A 21,062-nucleotide genomic window follows, 5' to 3' on the forward strand; every position below is an offset into this window, starting at 1 on the left:
TTAATCATGTGTAAAGCACAGTAGAAAGTTAATAACTATGATGAGAACGGTTTCTATAAAACCTGGAAAGACATATAAATGTGATGCAAAGTCAAGTGAGCAGAACTAGAATAACATTGTACTCAGTAACAATATTTTACAATGATCATTTGTGAATTACTTAGCTGTTCTTGGCAATACAATGATCTAAAATAATTCCTGAAGGACTTAATGTTGAAAATTTTATTATCTACTTCTAGAGAAAGAACTGATGGAGTCTGAGTAAAGAGTGAAGCAAATCTTTATTTTAACATTGTTTTTTTTTCTTGGATTTTTTGGGTTTGTGTTTTCTTTTGCAACATAGTTAATATAAAAGTATGTTCTGTATGACCACAGATGAAGGAGCAGGAAGGGAAGCAAATGGGAGGGAAGAGAATTTGAAACTAAAAAAATGTTTTAAAAAATGTTAAAGACTGTTTTACATGTAATTAGAAAAAACATAAAATTTAAAAAGAAAAAAATAAATTAATTATTCAATAATCAACTTATGAAAATATGTTAAAAGAAAGAAGACAGAGAAGAATCTTCTATAGCACTTCCAATTACAGTTTTTTAAAGACATATAATGATCTTACCTGGTCCATCTTTCTTTATCTCAAAACTTCTAGGAGCTGAACTAAGGAAAGAGTTATGCTTTATTCTGGCGATACAGGTCCGAGGTGGCATGTATTTAGGTCTGCCATATGATTTCTCAAATGATTTTTGAATGTCATAGTGGCCTGGTGGTGGAACATCCTGAAAAATGAAATTTGTAATAATATACATAAGCATCTTATAATATATAACAAAATTTTTCATTAACTGCAGGATCTGATGTTCCTAGATGTATGTGAAAAAGGTAAGAATGAAGACAAGGGAGGTAGAGAACCAGCCTCTTGTTTTCTACATACCTTTTTCTCTGGTTCAAATTTATTTGACTTGTATGAATGTGACACAAAGTGAAGTGAGCAGAACCAGAATAACATTGTATTTAGTAACAACAATATTGTATAATGATCAGTTGTGAGTAGCTTAACTGTTCTTAGTAATACAATGATATAAAGACAAAGAGGAGTTGGTGAATTTCTAACCCTAAATCAGAGTGGTTATATGGGACAAAGATCTATGGTCTATGCCTTATACAAAAGAATTGAGAAGAAAAGACTTGATCTACTTAGCTGCTACTTAGGGTACTTTGTGACACTTAGTGACTTCAGTAAAGAAATGTCAGTCTGAATAGAAAACTAATACTAAACTAAAGAACACTAAACTATCAGTCTGAAGGAAAAGATCTCTTGTCATCATACTTCAGTAGACTGGTACTGAGAAGCTAATTGGTGGTCCTAAAAAGATGATTCCCACAATCTAGAACCAAGTACCACTGATGAGCAAAGATTATGAGATGAATAGAGTGACATGCTCAGCAGAGAAAAGAGAAATCTAAAAAAGGCAGTGAGACATTGGGATGTAGTTAGAAAACCATAACCCAGGGGGTTATGTCCCAGGTCCTCTTTTCTATCTCATTTGTGGTTTATCAATCTCCCAGGGATTTGATTATCATCTTTATGCAGGTGACAACTTTGCACTGTACATACAGTTCTGGTCTTTCTACTAAGGAACAGTCACACATTGCTAGATCATACTTGAACAATTAGAAGTAGACTTTCTGTAGACATCTTAAATTCAATATATCCAAAACAGAATGAATCATCTTTCTTTTCTATAAATATTTTAATTTAATCTGACTATTCCACTATTTTGTATTTAAAAATAAATCTCCAAAATAAGGCTCTCACTAAAGAGCTACTCAGTCCAACAAAATAAATTCCCATATTAGCCTTTTCTAAAAATGTATGTCTCTTCATTTTAGCTTCCATTCTTTTGGACTCACATTTGATTACTGCAGCAATCAAGAGTTCTAAAGTCTTTCAAAGTTGCTATTCTCAATATTGTAAAGTGTTCTTCTATTTCTTCTCATTTCTTTCTTCTTACTCATTTTCATTTCCTTCAAAATTCTTTTTCCAACATTCTTATTCCTGTTGAGCCTACACTTGCCAATCATCCACATGTCATTCTCATAAATTCAATGCTACCTTGAGTCCTCACTCTAATGCACCTTACACATCAAATATGCTGCCCAATGTTATGATTTCTACTCTCAGATCTCTTGGATATAATCTCTTCTCTGCATACACATAGCCACAATCTTAGTTCAAGTCTTCATTACCTTTCTACAGGACTACAGAGTCTTCTAAATTGCTCTCCCTACCTGAACTTTCTCGCCTCCCAAGATTGTTCTCCACTCACCACCATGTACTTGTGTACATCTGAAAGTTTGCTCCAATGAGCTCCACTGTCTTATCTATTGTTTTCAGAATCAAGTATAAATTCTTCTGTTTGGCATAACACATCAATCATCATAATGTGGTTTCTCCCTGGCTTCCTAGTCTTATGCTTTGTTCCCCTTCATGCAGCTTAAAGACTTTTTCCATCCCCATGCTTCCACAATGGTTGTCCCCTATTCCTACAACACTCTGCCCCTTCTGTGGTTTCCTTCAAGACTTAGTCCACATCTCATTTCTAAAGAAAACCTTCCTCAGTTTCCCCAGCTGCTACAACCTTTGATCTTCTTGATGTATTTCTTGTCTATTAGTTATTTATATTAGAAGATGAGATTCGTGAGGCCAAACATTGCTTTCCCTTGTATCACCAGCCAGCACTTAGCACATAGGAAACATTTAATAAATGTTTTTGACTAACTGAAGAAGTGCTGTGAGGAACAAAGAAATATGATAGCAAGGTGTAATGGCCAAGGGAAGCCCCAAAAAGGATAGTGATCAGTCCCAGAAAGAGCAGCATGATGATATCAGCAGATAATATCAGAGGCCCTTAAGTGTCAACAGGTATGAACTGCCTCTCCATATGTATACCCTGATCACTTCTCTGCACATAATTTGGTTATATGCATTCCCTCTATGAATATGAAAATTTTGTGGGTCCATTCTTTCAACCAATGGTCTAAACCTGAAGTAGTTATTCTCGGGGCCCATATGGAAGCAGAAGGTTCCCAAGGGCCTATAAATACTTCAGAGAAATTCTGAAAAAGAAAAGCTTAAAAAGATTTTTTCTTCATAAAATTCTATAAGGAGAGAAAATGTTCCTCCAAACCACATAAGATTGGAAATTTAAATTGTGTCAATTTAGTGATTATATGCTTTGCCCACAAAATTGCAACCAGGACAGAGAAAAAGAAGAAATATCAGTCCATGTGTTATCAAATTTGTCCCACTATAGTTCAACCTCTGTAAAAATACTCATTTGCATTTTTCATTTATCGTCAATGTCATAAGGATATTCAGGTTGTACATGAATATGAATATAAGCTGTGATTACCCCAACCAGCAATTTTAATATATCCATTCCTGCTTCATGAGTTTGTGAATATATTTTATTTATTTTGCAAAATTAAATTTATTTCATGTTTAATAGTCTTTAATTAAGCTAAAAAGCTTATCTTTCCATCTGTTATAACTCCTTAATGCTCTAATATTGTATTAAAATATTAATCAGCATCAGAACAACATGGATATTAATAATTACAACAATAATTCTCTACTAAATATCAATATAGAACACAATCATGTACAATTTAACCTTTTTAAAAGATAATGACCTCAATGAAAATCTTTTAAATGTTTTATTTAGATTTGATTCTCTGCATATACTTCATATAGAAATTTTAATACTTTCTACACATTTATGTTAAAAATTATTTCACCAAACATGTCATCTTCACTATTAGAATCCATTTATTTCTGTCTTTCAAAAAGACCTAATCTTTTGTAACATAATTATCTCAAAAAGAAATAATTTTTATATCAAAGAACAAGCATTAGAGCTTAAAGTATTAGGAAAAAGTCCAAGAAAAAAACAAATATTTTATAACAAAGGAAACTAATTTGCATTTAGCGATAGCAGTTGCTCCCATGAACTCTAAGATGGACATTCATTATAGGAGCTGTATAATGTAACTTATTTCTTTTGATATCCAAGACAATATATCACAAAACTGCCTCATGTTACAATTATTATATATGGTAATAACTTCATAGAAACTAAAGTAGAGAAAGTTAAATGATCATCAAATCCATTGTTAAAAAATTTGAGGGCAATTATTGTTCAATCATTTCAATCATGTTCAACTTTTTGTAACTTCATTTGAGATTTTCTTAATAAAGAAGTTGAAGTGATTTACCATTTCCTTCTCCAGTTCATTTTACAAATGGAGAAACTAAGGCCAATGTTAAGTGATTTGTCCAGAAATGTACAACTACATTTTTCACACAAATAAAGTTAGATCTAAACAATTGGAAGATTATCAAGTGTTCATAGGTAGGCCAAGCCAATCTAATAAAAATGACAATTCTACCCAAATTAATCTACTTATTCAGTGTTGTAGCAGTCAAACTGACAAGAAATTACTTTATTGAGCTAGAAAAAATAATAACAAAATTCATGTGGAAAAGAAAACATCAATTCCCTTGAAATTAATGGAAAAAATGCAACAAAAGTGGCCTAGCTGTACCAAACCTAAAACTATATTATAAAGCAGTGGTCATCAAAACCATTTCATACTGGCTAAGAAATAGAATAGTGGATCAGTGGAATAGGTTAAGTTCAAAAGATACAATAGCCAATGACTATAGTCATCTAGTGTTTGATAAACCCAAAGACTCCAGCTCCTGGGACAAAAACTCACTATTTGACAAGTTTCTGGAAAATAATGTGGCAGAAAATAGGCACTGAGCAACACCTAACACCCTATACCAAGATAAAATTAAAATGGGTTGATAATTTAGACACAAAGAGTGATACTAGAAGCCAATTAGAACAAGCAATAGTCTATCTCTCAGATTTATGAAGAAGGAAGGAATTTTTGGTCAAAAAAGAATTAGAGAACATTATAAAATACAAAATGGATAATTTTGATTACATTAAATTTAAAAGTTTTTGTACAAACAAAACCAGTGCAGAAATGTACAACCAGTAAGTGTCTGAGGCCAGACCTGAATTCATGAAGATGAGTCTTCCTGACTCCAGATCCGGCATTCTATCCACTACAAATGGAAGGAGACAAATTTATATGTATAACATTCATGTGTACATGTGTACATATAGATATATGGGAGAGGAACAAAGTCCAATTTCAAGCCTATAACCTTGATGTTATGCCTGGTGCTGCTCTTGCTCAAGGTCATATCTTTATTGGGAAATCTACTGTGAGCTGCAATGATCTGACACCATCCACCACATGTTCCAGATCATTTAGATGTAGAATTCCATCTTTCCAGGAGTGAGGGGAGTGACAAGCACTAAAATTTCTGGACTTTTTTCTTCCTTCCTTCAAGAGAACATCAAACATATTATCTGTTTAATTATGGGGGGGGGGTCCCTTTATGGTCTAACTTTTCCTTTCTAGTGCTGTCTAGACTAAACTTCTTACATCCCTAAGATCAGAGTTGTCAGCAAACACCCCAACCATTTAAGTGGTGAGGGATCCTCTGGACAGTCATCCCAATCTCCATTGTCTATCTCCCAACCTCTTGAGATATTGATTAGCATATTATTAGACAGAACTGGGACCTAGTGTATTCTGAGTTCCTGCCTTTACTTCCCTGGTTTCACTGATAAAGCCCTGAAGCTGTATTTTTCTACAAAAGATCTGTTCACGATAAAGATTTTTGCCAAGTTCTTTTCAAGCCCATGATGAGGCACTTTTTCTCCCCCTCATAATGTCTTTTTTGTTCCTATAGCTAACTCTGGTTAGTCTTCTAAAACTCCTCTATGGATTTCACCTGCCTTTCTCTCACCTTGATTTTCTATCTTCCTTCCATTTGTTGAAAGCACCAATAAGCTGGGAGTAATGGGGCAATCTTGTATTTCCAGCACTGGGGCAGACTGAGGCAGGGAGATCTCATGAACTGAAGAATTCTGGGACAATCTGGTCAGGTCTCTACCCTGTTTGTCATCAATATTGTGAATCCCGGTGGGGGGGGGGGAGGGAAGAGAGAAGGGGAACAGGGGGAAGGATGTGTGCCCTCACTTAAATCCAATTCATTTGCATGTCATGGCATCACTTCCCTGATGTCATGGTCCCCTTCCAGAACCTTTGGACCTCTAGAAATTGTTTTGAACCCTGCCATTAAGAAATAGCATTTGGTAGGAGGAATATCTATCTGAGTCTTCTACCATATGGACTAGACTAGTTCTTATACTTAAAAGATATTAGAACCATCAAAGGATTAAAGACTTAGCTCACTGATAAGAGTTTCCTAGTAGTATGAGTATTAAAAAAGCCATAAGAAGCTCCAGCTGCCACAAGAGATTTTATTGGTGGGCCACAGTGGCCAACTCAGAGATAGGGAAATTTGCTCAACTGAATCAAGGTTGTGCCCTAGCTTAATAGACTTCTCTTGTTCTGAACAGTCTTTCTCTATTTTGGTTAAGCAAATCTCCTTTTTTTTTCCTTTTTTTCTTTTATCACATATAGACCATAAATGCCAGTTTTTTTCCTTTTAATCTTGAAAGTGAGGTTTCAGCCAGGCCTTTGCCCATTGCAGCTGCCCAGCAATAAAAAGAGAATAGCAAAAGTAATGTAGATATCTTAAGCAATTTTGAAGAAAAGACAGGTACACAGACTAGAACTTTGAAGAAATGTTTAGAGTTTTTTGAGTTTTGTGGTATTAATTCAACAAAAACACTGATTTTGTCATGAAAAAAACCTAGAGAAAGATATTTGAAGGCTGTTGCCATCTAGACAGGGTGAGCAATATAAAATTTGAACACATAGGTCAATGAAAAGCCACGAAACAAAAGGATAGAATTGTATCAGTTCCTTTGCACTTTTCCACACATAAAATCCACAAAGACCCATTTTTTTTCTCTTATTCTGATAATGTCTTACTGAATAACTTAATAACTCAAGGTCCCAGAACCTGGAAGGACAAAGACTGTGCCCTGAATGCTTTTATTTCTTCCCTAAAACTTAGCCCTGAACATAGTAAGTACTATCAAATATTTATTTTGTGGACAAAAGAATAAATGTTACATTTTTGCAAATTTCTACATTTCTGATAAGAAAAGTCCACATCTCACTGGTGTTTTGAAAACAGAACTGGGAACACACACAGTTTATAAAGATAGAATTCCCTGAACCTATTGTCCTAGATAATTAAAATCTGCCAAGTTTTTAATGCAAAATATTGTTCTCTTTCTTTGCTAACAAAAAATTTTAGTTTTTATTTTGTGAACACTTTTGACAACAGTAAGAGGAAAAAATATTCAGCTCAGCAAACAAAAGCAGGACCACTTGGGAAGAAATGCCTGATAAAACTTTGTTCTTTTAGTAAATGCTGATATGATTGGAGGTAGAGAATTTCTAAGGGAAAAAAAGGATTGCTGCTACTAACATGTTAGCACTTTTCTACACAGTCTCAGCAGGGCAGCCATATATCTCAGGGAATAGATCACTGGGCCTGGACTGTGGATAGTACTAAATTCAAATCTAGCCCCAGACACTTACTGGCTGGGTGACCCAAGTAATGCATTTCACATTATTTTTGCCTTAATCCACTTGAAAAGGAAATGACAACTCTCCAGTATTGGCATGCTATAGTGCAGAAGGTCACAGAGTCAGATACAACACAGTTCTGATACTAAAGAACTAATCCAAAAGACAAATTTATATCTATTTTAGATATACAAATGGCAGATAATTGTGTCTTGAGATATTTTGCTAACACTTGAATTTTTTGTTGTTTTAAATAATTTTCTATTTGTAGATGAATTATATACAGTCCATGGGAAATGTGTCTCCTACATAAAAGCAATATACTCTTTAATTAAAGACAATTCGAGATCTACTATTAGCCCACACAGTTTTGGGAATACATTTTAAATAAGTAAATGTGTAAAGACTGACATGAAGCTGTAACTTGATTATGAGCTAGATACATTATTTTATATATATCATTATTTTATGTGAAAAGATAGAGTATCTTATAAAGGCCTCCATTCATTAATGTCATTTAGAAAAGGTCACACTAAAAATTTGTTTTAAAAATTTTTATGTATTATTCAATTAAATTGTCTCTTGTATTTTTTGCTCATCTTAAAATGTCCCTAACAAAGCCATTATGAATCTCTAGCTTAATATATAACAAAATAAATAAAACTTTTTATCAGTGTACCAGGAAGCAGTGTAGTAAAATACAGTAGAAAAGGGCATGGATTTGGAGTCCACAGGGATCTAGACTCAGAACCTAATACCAACAATTATAAAAATTACATTTCCCAGCTTTGGGGATAAGAATTCACTATCTGACAAAAACTGCTGGGAAAATCGGAAACTAATATGGTTAATAAGATAAGGTCAAAATGGGTTCATGATCTAGACATAAAGAATGAGATTATAAATAAATTAGAAGAACACAGGATAGTTTACCTCTAAGGCCTGTGAAGGAGAAAGGAATTTGTGACCAAAGAAGAACTAGAGTTCATTATTGATCACAAAATAGATAATTTTGATTATATTAAGTTTTTGTACAAACAAAACTAATACAAACAAGACTAGAAGGGAAGCAATCACCTGGAAAAACATTTTTACAGTCAAAGGTTCTGATAAAGGCCTCATTTCCAAATTATATATAAAACTGACTCAAATTTATAAGAAATCAAGACATTCTTCAATTGATAAATGGTCAAAGGATATGAACAATTTTCAGATGAAAAAATTGAAACTATTTATAGTCATATGAAAAGGTGCTCCAAATCACTATTGATAAGAGAAATGCAAATTAAGACAACTCTGAGATACCACTACACACCTGTCAGATTGGCTAAAATGACAGGAAAAGGTAATGACTAATGTTGGAGGGGAAATGGGAAAATTGGGACAATGATGCATTGTTGGTGGAATTGTGAATACATCCAGCCATTCTGGAGAACAATTTGGAACTATGATCAAAAAGCCATCATCATACCCTTTGATCCAGCAGTGTTACTACTGGGCTTATATCTCAAAGAGATCTTAAAGAAAGGAAAGGGACCTGTATGTGCAAAAATGTTTGTGGCAGCCCTTTGTGTAGTTGACAGGAACTGGAAATTGAATGGATGCCTGTTAAAATTCTTACAAGATGCTAAGTGGAATTGAGGAGACAATGGTTAAATCTAATTTAGCATTGATTTAATCCTACAACAAATAATGGTTTCCTAGTGATATAAGGATTAGTGTATACTCAGTGTGGGACATATAAGGAGGAATTGTCAGGGCCAGAAAGGACAAGCCCATTAGAAGCTCTCGGAGACTCAGACAGGATTCAGTGCAGGAGATTCACAAGCCAGAGAAGGCAGCTTAAGCTCTCAGAACCAAGACTACAGAAGGCCTCTAAGAAAAACTAGCAGAGTCCCAAGTGAAGGAGATAAGACTTTGAAGGAGACAATAAAGGATTTGGACTTTAACTCCTGGCTGCATTTGGGGTCATTACTAAACTGAAACGAAGACTGCTTCCAGAAGCCCCCAAGAAACCTGCTCCCAGAAAACATCACATTTCAAAGAAGAATATTACAGATGCCCATCAATTGGAGAATGGCTGAATAACTTGTGGTATGTGAATATTATGGACTATTATTGTTCTGTAATAAACAACCAACAGGATGATTTCAGAGAGACCTGGAGAGACTTATATGAACTGATGAAATATGATGAAAAACTTATATGAACTAAATGAAATGAGCAGAACCAGGTGATCATTATACACGGCAACAACAAGGTTATACAATGATCAATTCTGATGGATGTGGCTCTCTTCAACAATGAGATGATTCAAACCAGTTCCAACTGTTTAGTAATGAAGAGAGCCATCTACATCCAGAGAAAGAACTGTGGGAATTGGGTGTGGACCACAACACAGCATTTCCATTCTTTCTATTATTATTTGCTTGCATTTGTTTTTCTTCTCAGGTTTTTTTCTACATCCGATTTCTCTTATGTAGCAAGATAACTGTATAAATATATATACATATACTGGATTTCACATATACTTTAATATATTTAACATGTACTGGACCATCTGCCATCTAGGGAAGGGAGTGAGGGGAAAGAGGGGAAAAGTTGGAACAGAAAGTTTTTCAAGGGTCAGTGTTGAAAAATTACCCATACATATGTTTTGTAAATAAAAAGTTATAATAAAAAAGAAAAAATCTTTAATAACAATAAAAAATAACATTTCCTGTGGCTCTAACATTTGCCAAAGCACTTTATATACCCCATCTCATTTGAGTGCCAGAGCAGCCTCCCTTAGAAATCCATTATTATTATCATACCCATTTTAAGGTTAAAGAAACATGCTGACTTGTCTATGATATCTTAGACAGGGTTCAAATACACATCTTCTTTCAGTCCAGCACCCATTTACTATATATAACATATAGTTACTATTGGCAATTTAAAACATTTCACATGTATTATATGGGAGAGGATTTCAATTATTATTTTTTTATAAAGTAGATGGTGTATTAATGACAACAAAAAAAACTAAGATATAATCATTCCTGCTAAACTGACTGAGCAAGGAAGGAAGGAAGAAAAGAAGAGAGGGAGGGAAAGAGAGAGGGAGGGGGGAAGAAAGGAAGGAAGGAAGGAAGAGGGAGGGAGGGAGGGAGGGAGGAAGAAAAAAAGAATGGAGGGAGGGAGGGAGGGAGAGAAAATTCTTGAATAATTTTGGGGATCACGGATTTAGAACTAGAAGGCTCTTTAGAAGAAATCAAATCTAATTCTGCCTATTACAGTTGAAGAAATTGAAGGAAGTTAAATGATTATTACTCTAATTTATTTGATTCTCAAGGTCAGATAAAGAATCACGAAAAGGGCTATAAGGGAAGAGACTGAATAGAAGATCAAAAGCAGTATGAAGAAATGATTTGCTAATTTATTTATACAATACACTAAAGTCCTTATCATTAGAGCTATATACCAAAACTTTCAGCTTTCATGGTAATAAAGAAAACATATTAAAATTACAGGCAATCCCCAAAAGTACTATTAAACATTAATCTTAATATTTTTCTAGCAGCTGCCATAATCATACTCTCTTAAGTAAATTATCAGAAGCAATCACTTAGAATTTTCCTTCTCCTTATTGAATCTAAGATATATAGCAAAGAAAAGAATTCTTTATAGAGGCTGAGTGAGCTTTAAGATATTTCTCCACAAGTTTTTTGTTATTTTTTTTTCCATGAGGGGAAGTCTGATCACGTAGCTATCTGAGTTCTTCCTTCAGGCATGCAGGCATGAGAACTACAGGCCAAAATAGGATAAAGAGAGAAGTATGTTACCTTCTTGATAATGAAGCTCATACATTTCCATTTCAGTGCAGCTTTCCTATTCTTTCTATGATATAATTATAGAGAAACTAAGCATATTACTCCATCGTGAAAATGGAAAGAACCATAACTATAATAAGATACTATTAGAAAACATCTCACTATTCTATAAACTAAGAGGTGAAGATGATGATGATGACGATGATGATGATGGTGATGGTCATGACGACAATGACATATATGTTACACTTTCTATTTTCCAGGCACTATGTTAAGTGTTTTATAAATATTATATCATTTTATCCTTAAAACCAGTCTCTAGAGGTAGTTATTATTCCAATTTTATTGATGGAGAAATAGAGAAAAGTGTGCTTAAGTGGTTTGCCCAGAGTCACAGATCATCTGAGATCAAATTTAAACTTAAGTCTTCCAAATTTTAGACCCAGCACCAGGAGTCTATCCACTGTATTACCTAGCATGATCCTCAAGGCCAGAATGAGTTATCTCCCAAAATATGTTCCCAGAAGCATTTGTTAATGTTCTATTCATTTTATTATGACAACCAGAACACAGAAGAATACAAAGAATTGACAATCTATCTCTAGAAATGAAACACATTCATACCAAATAGTAAAGAACAAATTTAAAGTAATATTAAAGAATGAGACAGCATATTATAGATATCAGGAAAAAAATCATTTGTGTAAATCATGAAAAAATGTTAGCCAATCAATCAAAAAGTATTATTAAATAACTGTTATAAAGCCAGGCACAAAGGGCATGAAAACAAAAAATGAATCATTACCTATTTGCACGAAATATACAGGGGAGAGAAATACATATTTGAATAAAAAGAAACAAAAAATGAATAAATACTTATCTCTTTCATCATTTACATAGATAAGTATATAGTAGTTATGGTATCTATGCATATAAAAATGTATATGTAGTCATGTAATAAAGTCAAGTCATGAAGAAAGTACTAAGAAAATCTTTGAAGAAAATGTAGGCTTTAAATTCCAGATGCCTTTCTTAAGGCATAGGGATAGTAGTAATAAGCTTGGCCTATATTAAAAACAGTATAATCAAATGCCTAGAAAGAAGGTCTAAATTGGAGAGTAATGAGAATGGAGCAGAGGTGAAGGATTAAGAAAGGAGGGTACAACTGATATAAGATCTTGAATAATACACTAAAGTTTGGACCTATTCTCAAGGACAAAGTGGAGCTATTATAGGTTCTTAGAAAAGGAAAAGAGGAACATAACATTTTAAATTCATTTAATTGGCTATGATAGGTAAAATAGATTAACATTAAAAAGGATCAGAGGCAAAAAGCCTAGTGCTAAGAAACTACTTTCAGGATTTCAGATATAAAAAATTGAAAGGTTTAATGAGAGTAACAGAATAACAAGAACAACCCTGATTTAAGTTTTACTGTTTCAAAAAAACTACACTGGAATTCTTATGGAATTAAATTATAAATAATTTATCATTCAAATAGTTTTTAAAAATCTGTTACTAATATTACTAATTACAATTTTAACTGACCTATTTGCTTTTCCTATTTTGAAATATAAACTGCTTTTCCTATTTGAAATTTTTGAAAATAAATTATTTATGGGACAGAAATGAACAAGCATTTATTTATTAAGTGCTTAGGTATTCATAACTCTTAAAGAGGACACTAGATAGCACAATGGATAGAGTACTAGGCCTGGAGTCGGGAAAACCTGAGTTCAAATCCGACCTCAGACACTCACTGCTGTGTGATTTACTATGGGCATCATTTAACCTCTGTTTTGCTTTAATGCACTAAAGAAGGAAATGGCCAACCACTCCAGTATCTTTGCCAAGAAAATTCTATATGGGATCATGAAAAAGTAGACACAACTGAACAATTCATGACTCTACAATTGAGTTCTCTATCCACCAAACTACCTTGCTGCACTAGTAGGAAGTAGAAAAAAATCTAAGTGAGACAAATGATGAAAAATATGTTCAACTCAAGAATATGTTGGCATTGGTATGCAATTAGAATTGGTATGCAGATCCCTTTGTGATGCCTTACTTCCTTAATTTTTATGCTAATTTTTTCCTTTACTAGACAAGTACATGCCTAAAATTTCAAGAGATATGAAATGAGTAAAGCAAAGAACATGTACTTGAAATGCTTCTGATGATACTGCAATGCTATAAATCTTGCAAAACTTAAATGTATTCAAATATAAAATAAATTCCCTATAAGAAGGATATAGTATCAATTTTATTTTTTTTGATATTTTCTTATTAGTCTTTCAAGTATCACACTGAAAATTCTAAAGGTGCCATGTATTAAAAGATTAGGTTATTTAAGGGTTTTCTGTAAAAGAATAATCAGTAAAGCTGTCTGGTCATTTGTGAAAAATTAATTTATTCCCATAAAAATATAATTTTCTTATCAGAATATCTGTTTCAGTATCTGTACATTGTTACTTTTAATATGTGTCATATTGAATAAAATGGTAGAGACTAGTTTTGTTTCCAGCAGTACTATAATTTAGTATGTAAAGTTTCAGGTTGACAAAATAAACATTTTTTCCTAATAAATAAAAAGTTATTGCTGAATCAGTCCATGTTTTCATTCTTTATTTCTTATTTAATGAAAAGATATCTTTTGACATTTTCTCTTCCCTAAAAATGAAATGCAATATAACAAAATGTATTTTTTGCTAAAAGTCTCATAGGTCATGCCCTTTTGTTCATTTGATATTTCTAGAAATAAGATTAGTTAGTGGCAAGTTAAATAATGTTAATCACTATTCTCTTTTATTAGACGTCATTTAAATTTATAAATTACTTGAAATGGCAATAAAAAAATCTCAAAATAAATCGTTCTTATACAATCTGTTTTGTTGCTAGAAAACTAAAAGGGAAATGTTCTAAATTTACACATGTAAGCTACATTTTATTTTGTGAAATTACATGAATTCCTTTTCACAACATAATTATGTTCTATTTTTATCAGGATTATTAAATATGGAAATGTTCCTAGTACTTGGATTTCCTCAAAACAATTACATGAATAACAGAGACATTTATTTCTCAGAATCTAAAGTTCATTATCATTTCTGCATTCTCAGCCCTCATCTAGTTCAAATGATGGTCATTCCAGTTAATCAAGTGTCATTATATAACAATGTTCCTAGGCTTCACAAAACACATGAGATCATTGATGAGAAAAATGTATAAAGTAAATGACATTTTGGATAAGCACAAAACAGTAAAAATCTGAATTAGAATCTAAGTGTACATTTCTAATGGAGCAGTAATGAACTGAACTAGCTATGCCCAGAAAAAGAACTCTGGGAGATGACTAAAAACCATTACATTGAATTCCCAATCCCTATATTTATGCACACATGCATTTTTGATTTCCTTCACAAGCTAATTGTACAATAATTCAGGGTCTGATTCTTTTTGTACAGCAAAATAATGTTTTGGTCATGTATACTTATTGTGTATCTAAGTTATATTTTAATATATTTAACATCTACTGGTCATCCTGCCATCTAGGGGAGGGGGGGGGGGGGTAAGAGGTGAAAAATTGGAACAAGAGGTTTGGCAATTGTTAATCCTGTAAAGTTACCCATGTATATATCCTGTAAATAAAAGGCTATTAAATAAAAAAAAAAGAATCTAATTGTATAAATTCTATCCTCTTCCATATCATTTTAATATAAATCTAATTTTTAGAGGGCACACAAAATCAATCAAACATTTGATTGATAAAAAAGAAAAATGAGAAGGGTTTTGTATCTCACAAAATGGGCTATATAACTGGAAGACTATTCAAGGTGAGAGCAAGCATTGAAAATTAATATTTGTAATACTTAATGTTCACAAGATATATATTGATGGGGGGTGTGAAATTATGTTCCCTTTAATTTGCAAAATTAACACTTTAAAATTGTGCACCCTTTGATCTGTAAAGAAGGGAGATTTGCGTCTCAGGCACTCCTGGGAAGCATATCTCCCCAGACAAGTTAAGTAGTGTCATCCAGACAGGAAAAAATAATGACGAATGTTGGAGGGGATGCAGGAAAACTGGGACACTGATGCATTGTTGGTGGAGTTGTGAACGAATCCAACCATTCTGGAGAGCAATCTGGAATTATGCCCAAAAAGTTATCAAACTGTGCATACCTTTTGATCCAGCAGTGCTACTACTGGGCTTATACCCCAAAGAGATACTAAAGAAGGGAAAGGGACCTGTATGTGCCAAAATGTTTGTGGCAGCCCTGTTTGTAGTGGCTAGAAGCTGGAAAATGAATGGATGCCCATCAATTGGAGAATGGTTGGGTAAACTGTGGCATATAAATGTTATGGAAAATTATTGTTCTGTAAGAAACAACCAGTAGGATGAATACAGAGAGGATTGGCGAGACTTACATGAACTGATGCTAAGTGAAATGAGCAGAACCATTGCTCATTATATCTTTATATACTTCATTATAAACTTCAACAACGATACTGTATGAGGATGTATTCTGATGGAAGTGGATTTCTTTGACAAAGAAACCTAATTCAATTTCAATTGATCAATGATGGACAGAAGCAGCTACACCCAAAGAAAGAACACTGGGAAATGAATGTAAACTGTTTGCATTTTTGTTTTTCTTCCCAGGTTATTTTTACCTTCTGAATCCAATTCTCCCTGAGCAACAAGAGAACTGTTCGGTTCTGCACACATATATTGTATCTAGGACATATTCAACATATATAGGACTGCTTGCCATCTAGGGGAGTGGGTGGAGGGAGAGAGGGGAAAAATCGGAACAGAAGTGAGTGCAAGGGATAATGTTGTAAAAAAAACTACCCTGGCATGGGTTCTGTCAATAAAATGTTATTATAATAAAAAAAATGAAAAAAAAGTAGTGTCATTCAACTGGGCCTTTTCTAAAGTAAGCCAGATCTCTATTCAAATTTAGACTGAAAAAGCCTTTAAAAGCAATTTCATTTGGGAGATCCTGGTCTGATCAGCTCAGGCTGCCCCAGTCCCCCTATCAAGATCTGCTCATATAATAGGCTTCTGTTAACTCATTTCTTTGCAGAATGTCCAAAGCAAGACTACTCTTTTTCCCTTGGTATAGCTGCCTGTCAGGATACTGTCCTCTGAGAAGACATTCTCTTCTCAGTGCCAGTCTCCATTTCCCTAATAGGACTTTGTCACTAAAGAAGTCAGTCTCTTAGCAAAGCTGACTTCTCATCCAAAAATAAACTTCCATTTTTGCCACCTAAAACTCTTTGGGTTCATGATTCTTTCACAAAGAACCTGCACCTCGGACCAAAAGGGGATTTCCACAATTCTCTGCACTGCCACTTACCTCATCATATATATATATATCACTAGTAGTGACAACAATTATCTGTCTCTTAAAATTTTTTCAAAGTAGATGATTTAAGGTGTTAGATTTTTAAAGCCCTTCACAACCTGGTCCCTTTCTACCTTCCAGACTGCTTAACACCTTCCTCCCCTATGCATATTCTACAATTGCTGCTACTTCCAAGTCCCTTTCCATACCCTATTTGCTCCCCTTCCTCATTTCCATCTCCTGATTTCCCTGATTTCTCTCAAGACTCAGCTCCAATCCCACTTTCTGGAAGAAGCATTTTACCTGCACACCTCCCTCTCTAGAGTCTTCTCTCTGAGATTAATTTTTATTTGCATCCTAGCTATTTATGTGTTGCCTTCCCCAGAGGCTGAGAACCCTATTTAAACTTGGTTTTGTATTCCTTATGTTCATTACACTGCTTAGCATATGGTAAGCATTTACTTGATGCTTGTAGATGAAATCATTTCTGTGTCATACCTACGCTTACCCCAGAACTAAACCTTCCCTTGTAACAAAAACAAACTTATGTACTAAAAACAAGTAATGCAATAATCTCACCTGACAATTCTGCCCAAAAGAAGGGAGGGATGTTTCAACAGAAGATCTCTATGACCATGATTGGTTTTTTCAGTTAAGAGTTAAAGTTGCTACTGGGCTTATATCCCAAAGAGATTTTTAAAAAGGGAAAGGGACCTTATGTGCAAGTATGTTTGTGGCAGCCCTCTTTGTAGTGGCTAGACACTGGAAACTGAGTAGATGCCCATCAATTGGAGAATGGCTGAATAAATTGTGGTATATGAATATTATGGAATATTATTGTTCTGTAAGAAATGACCAACAGGATGATTTCAGAAAGGCCTGGAGAGATTTACTTGAACTGATGCTGAGTGAAAGGAGCAGGACCAGGAGATCATTATATGCTTCAACAACAATACTATATGATGATCAATTCTGATGGATGTGGCCCTATTCAACAATGAGATGAACTAAATCAGTTCCAATAGAGCAGTACCAATAAAACCAGCTACATCCAGGGAAAGAACTCTGGGAGATGATGGTGAACCACTACATAGAATTCCCAATCCCTCTATTTTTGTCCACCTGCATTTTTTATTTCCTTCACAAGTTAATTGTACACTATTTCAAAGTCTGATTTTTTTTGTACAGCAAAATAACTGTTTGGACATGTATACATATATTGTATTTAACTTATTCTTTAACATATTTAACATATATTGGTCAACCTGCCATCTGGGGGAAGGAGTGTGGGGAAGGAGGGGAAAAGTAGGAACCAAAGGTTTTGCAATTGTCAATGCTGAAAAATTACCCATGCATATATATTGTAAATAAAAAGCTATAATAAAAAAAGGAAAAAACAGATTTAAAGTTGCATTTCAGCGATTCTTTTAATTTACACTGATAACAAATATTTCACAGAAACATTCTATTTGGAAAGGCTCATTCTGAATAGGCAAGCAAGACATATTAACACAAAAACAGTATCCCAATGTTAAACAAACTGAAGAACACAAACTAAAATTCCTATTCAACATTTACTAAATGCCTACTATATGCATTGAGGTAACAAAAAGAAAAACAAAATATTTATCCTCAAGAAGCCTATAATTCTATCAGTAGAAACAATGGTAATAATGCATTGCAAAAAATGCACAAAGTAATACAAAATAAATTTAGAGCACTCTAGTATCTGGGAAGACCTCAAAGAGTCACATGAGCTGAGGTCTGAAGTTACTATAAAATTCTAAGAAACAAAAGGAGTCCACTGCTGGCAAATGCAGCCAGCCTACACAAAGTTATGGAGGTAGGGGATGGAACAAAAAGTGACCGAAAAACTGAGAAGTAGTAGCTCATTGGAAAACAGATTAGATTAACACCATTTATAATATATAGATAGTATAAATAAATACTAAATAGAAAAGAGCAGAAAACCTAAGGAAGTATTTTGCAGATCTAGGAGTTGGAAGAATTCAGAATAAAACAAGAAACAGATGAAGTAACAAAGATAAAATAGATAATATTGACTATATCAAAATATAAAGCTTCTACAAGAACAAAATCAACATAGAGTCAATAAGAAAGGAAATAATAAACTGGAAAGAAAAACTTGTATTAAATATAACCTATTAAAATCTAATAATCACTGAATTTATACAATGCCCTAAATTTGCAAAACACATTATTTAAGATTCAAACCAACCCCATGAAGTTAGTTCTGAAGGGATTATTATAATCATTTTACAGATCAGAAAGTCAATTCAAGAAGCATTTAATAAGCATCAACTATATGCCCCACTGTGCTGAGTTCTGGGGATACAAAAAAAGGCTAAAACAGTCTCATGAAGCTGACAATCTAATATGAGAAACAACACAAAAACAACTATTTGTTAACAAAATGGATTCATGATAGGAGACTAAGCAAAGGTTCACAGAAATATTGACTTCTCCCATGTCACAAAGCTAGTAAATTTCAGACACAAATCTTCCTAACTCCAAATACAGTACTTTATCCACTGTACTATCCTTCCTCATAAAAGATATATGCACATATAAAATATAGAACCATTTCTCAATAATTAAGTGGACAAAAGATATGAATAAGAGTTTTCAGAATAAAAATGCATTCCTTAAAAAATTATCCAGACCATTAAAAATGAGAGAAGTACAAATTAAAAACATACTGAGGATTCATTTTACAACTGCCAATTAGGCAGATAATAATAAACAGAAGTAATCAACGTTAGAGGAGCTGTGGTAAATCACACACAATAATACACTATTGGTGGAACTATGAATTAATCCAATTATTCTGGAGAACAATTGTAATTATGTGAGAGAGGTTATTAAACTATCTATAGTTTTTGACTCTGCAATGCCATTCTTGGACATATACTACAAAGCAGTTAACAACAGAAAGGAAAAAAATTTTCAGTTTAAGTTCCTGCTCTTCCATATATGATATGAGTGACTTTGGGAAGATCACATCACCTCTCTAGTCTGTAGTTTACTTTATATGTGAACTAAAGGAGTTAGAATAGGTGACCACAGAGGTTCCATTTAGTTCTTCATCTATGATCTTATCTTCTCTATGCTTTTAAATATTAGATGTCATGAGCTCTTGTACAAAAATTCAAGATGGAATAAATAATAATAAAAGCAAAAAAATGAGGATTAAAAAAAAAAGGAAGAATGATAATGATGGCAATCTAGTGGAGAAAACAGAAGGGGCCAAAAGTACATATAAAGGGACTGGTTTCTGCAAGAGAAAATTTATTTCTTCATCAAAAACAGAAGTAATGATCTTGACCTTTTCTGGAAGTATGAAGTAAGGACATTAAAGCAGAGGAGTTCTAAGAGAGGCCAAACATAGAAAAGAAACTTATATCTGATGTGGAAATGAAAATAAAATCAATGTTTGAGGTGTAGATAATTGTTCAAGATTGAGATTTAGATAGCATACATTAATTCAAAGTTTAAAAAAATAAAGGGAAAAGATATTGAATTACTAAAAATAACTTTTTAAAATTTACCTATCTATAAATTAGTTATTAATACAAAATTGGGAACTAGATGAATGAGAGGGACATTGACACCAGTTACAACAATTTACATAAGTTTACTCTATGTAATTCAGTGGATGTTATAAAGAGCTTAAAAATGCCTTAGTCAGAAAACACTTTACTTATTTGCTATGAGAAAAGACATGATTCACAGAAACACCAGTTTTGAATACAAGCTTGTAGGGAATGCACATTCTCATTAGCAGATTGGTTTCCCAGAGCTCATCTGCCTACATTTCACCCTCAAATTCTAAGAGCACTCCTAGGAAATGGTGGGATATTTCTAGTGCTATTGGTTGAGCCCTTAATCCAGTGTGGTCCTTTCTATATCACTCTCAGTGATTAGGACCATAATATAAGTCAACCAGTTGTGCTTCATTTTTGAAGAGAACCAAAATGACATCACTATGTTAGAATCGAGTTATGGTGCATCCTATTGTACTCAGACCAATATAAGCTCAAAATGCTCTGCCACAGACCAGACACCAATAGTCCATATGAACATTTGGGGTAGTTTCTCTTATTTTACGTATTTCCTGTTTCCTTTGGGCTAATTCGATTCTGATTTTTTTATAGAGCACAGCACCTTCTCTGATGAGGGCACATCAGATTGGCTGGTCCTGTACCAGGGTCTCCGATGTCATACAATCAATTCTAAAGTTTTTAAGAGAAATTTGAGAGTGTCCTTGTATCACTTTTTCTGACCCCTGTA

At 33.6% G+C, this 21,062-nt stretch overlaps 1 protein-coding gene across 1 annotated transcript in view; it reads right to left on the reverse strand.

The window, feature by feature from the left end:
- Positions 1–21,062, reverse strand: part of STPG2 (sperm tail PG-rich repeat containing 2) — a 554,539-nt gene that overhangs the window by 325,852 nt on the left and 207,625 nt on the right. The window contains exons 11-12 of the mRNA XM_031941927.1: positions 4,720–4,728; positions 615–774 (exon numbers count right to left, since the gene is read on the reverse strand). Of these exons, the coding sequence (XP_031797787.1) occupies positions 615–774; positions 4,720–4,728 (169 nt within the window). The remainder of the gene's footprint in view (positions 1–614; positions 775–4,719; positions 4,729–21,062) is intronic.

This window comes from Sarcophilus harrisii, chromosome 6 (assembly GCF_902635505.1).
Source record: "Sarcophilus harrisii chromosome 6, mSarHar1.11, whole genome shotgun sequence".
Lineage (NCBI taxonomy): Eukaryota > Metazoa > Chordata > Mammalia > Dasyuromorphia > Dasyuridae > Sarcophilus > Sarcophilus harrisii.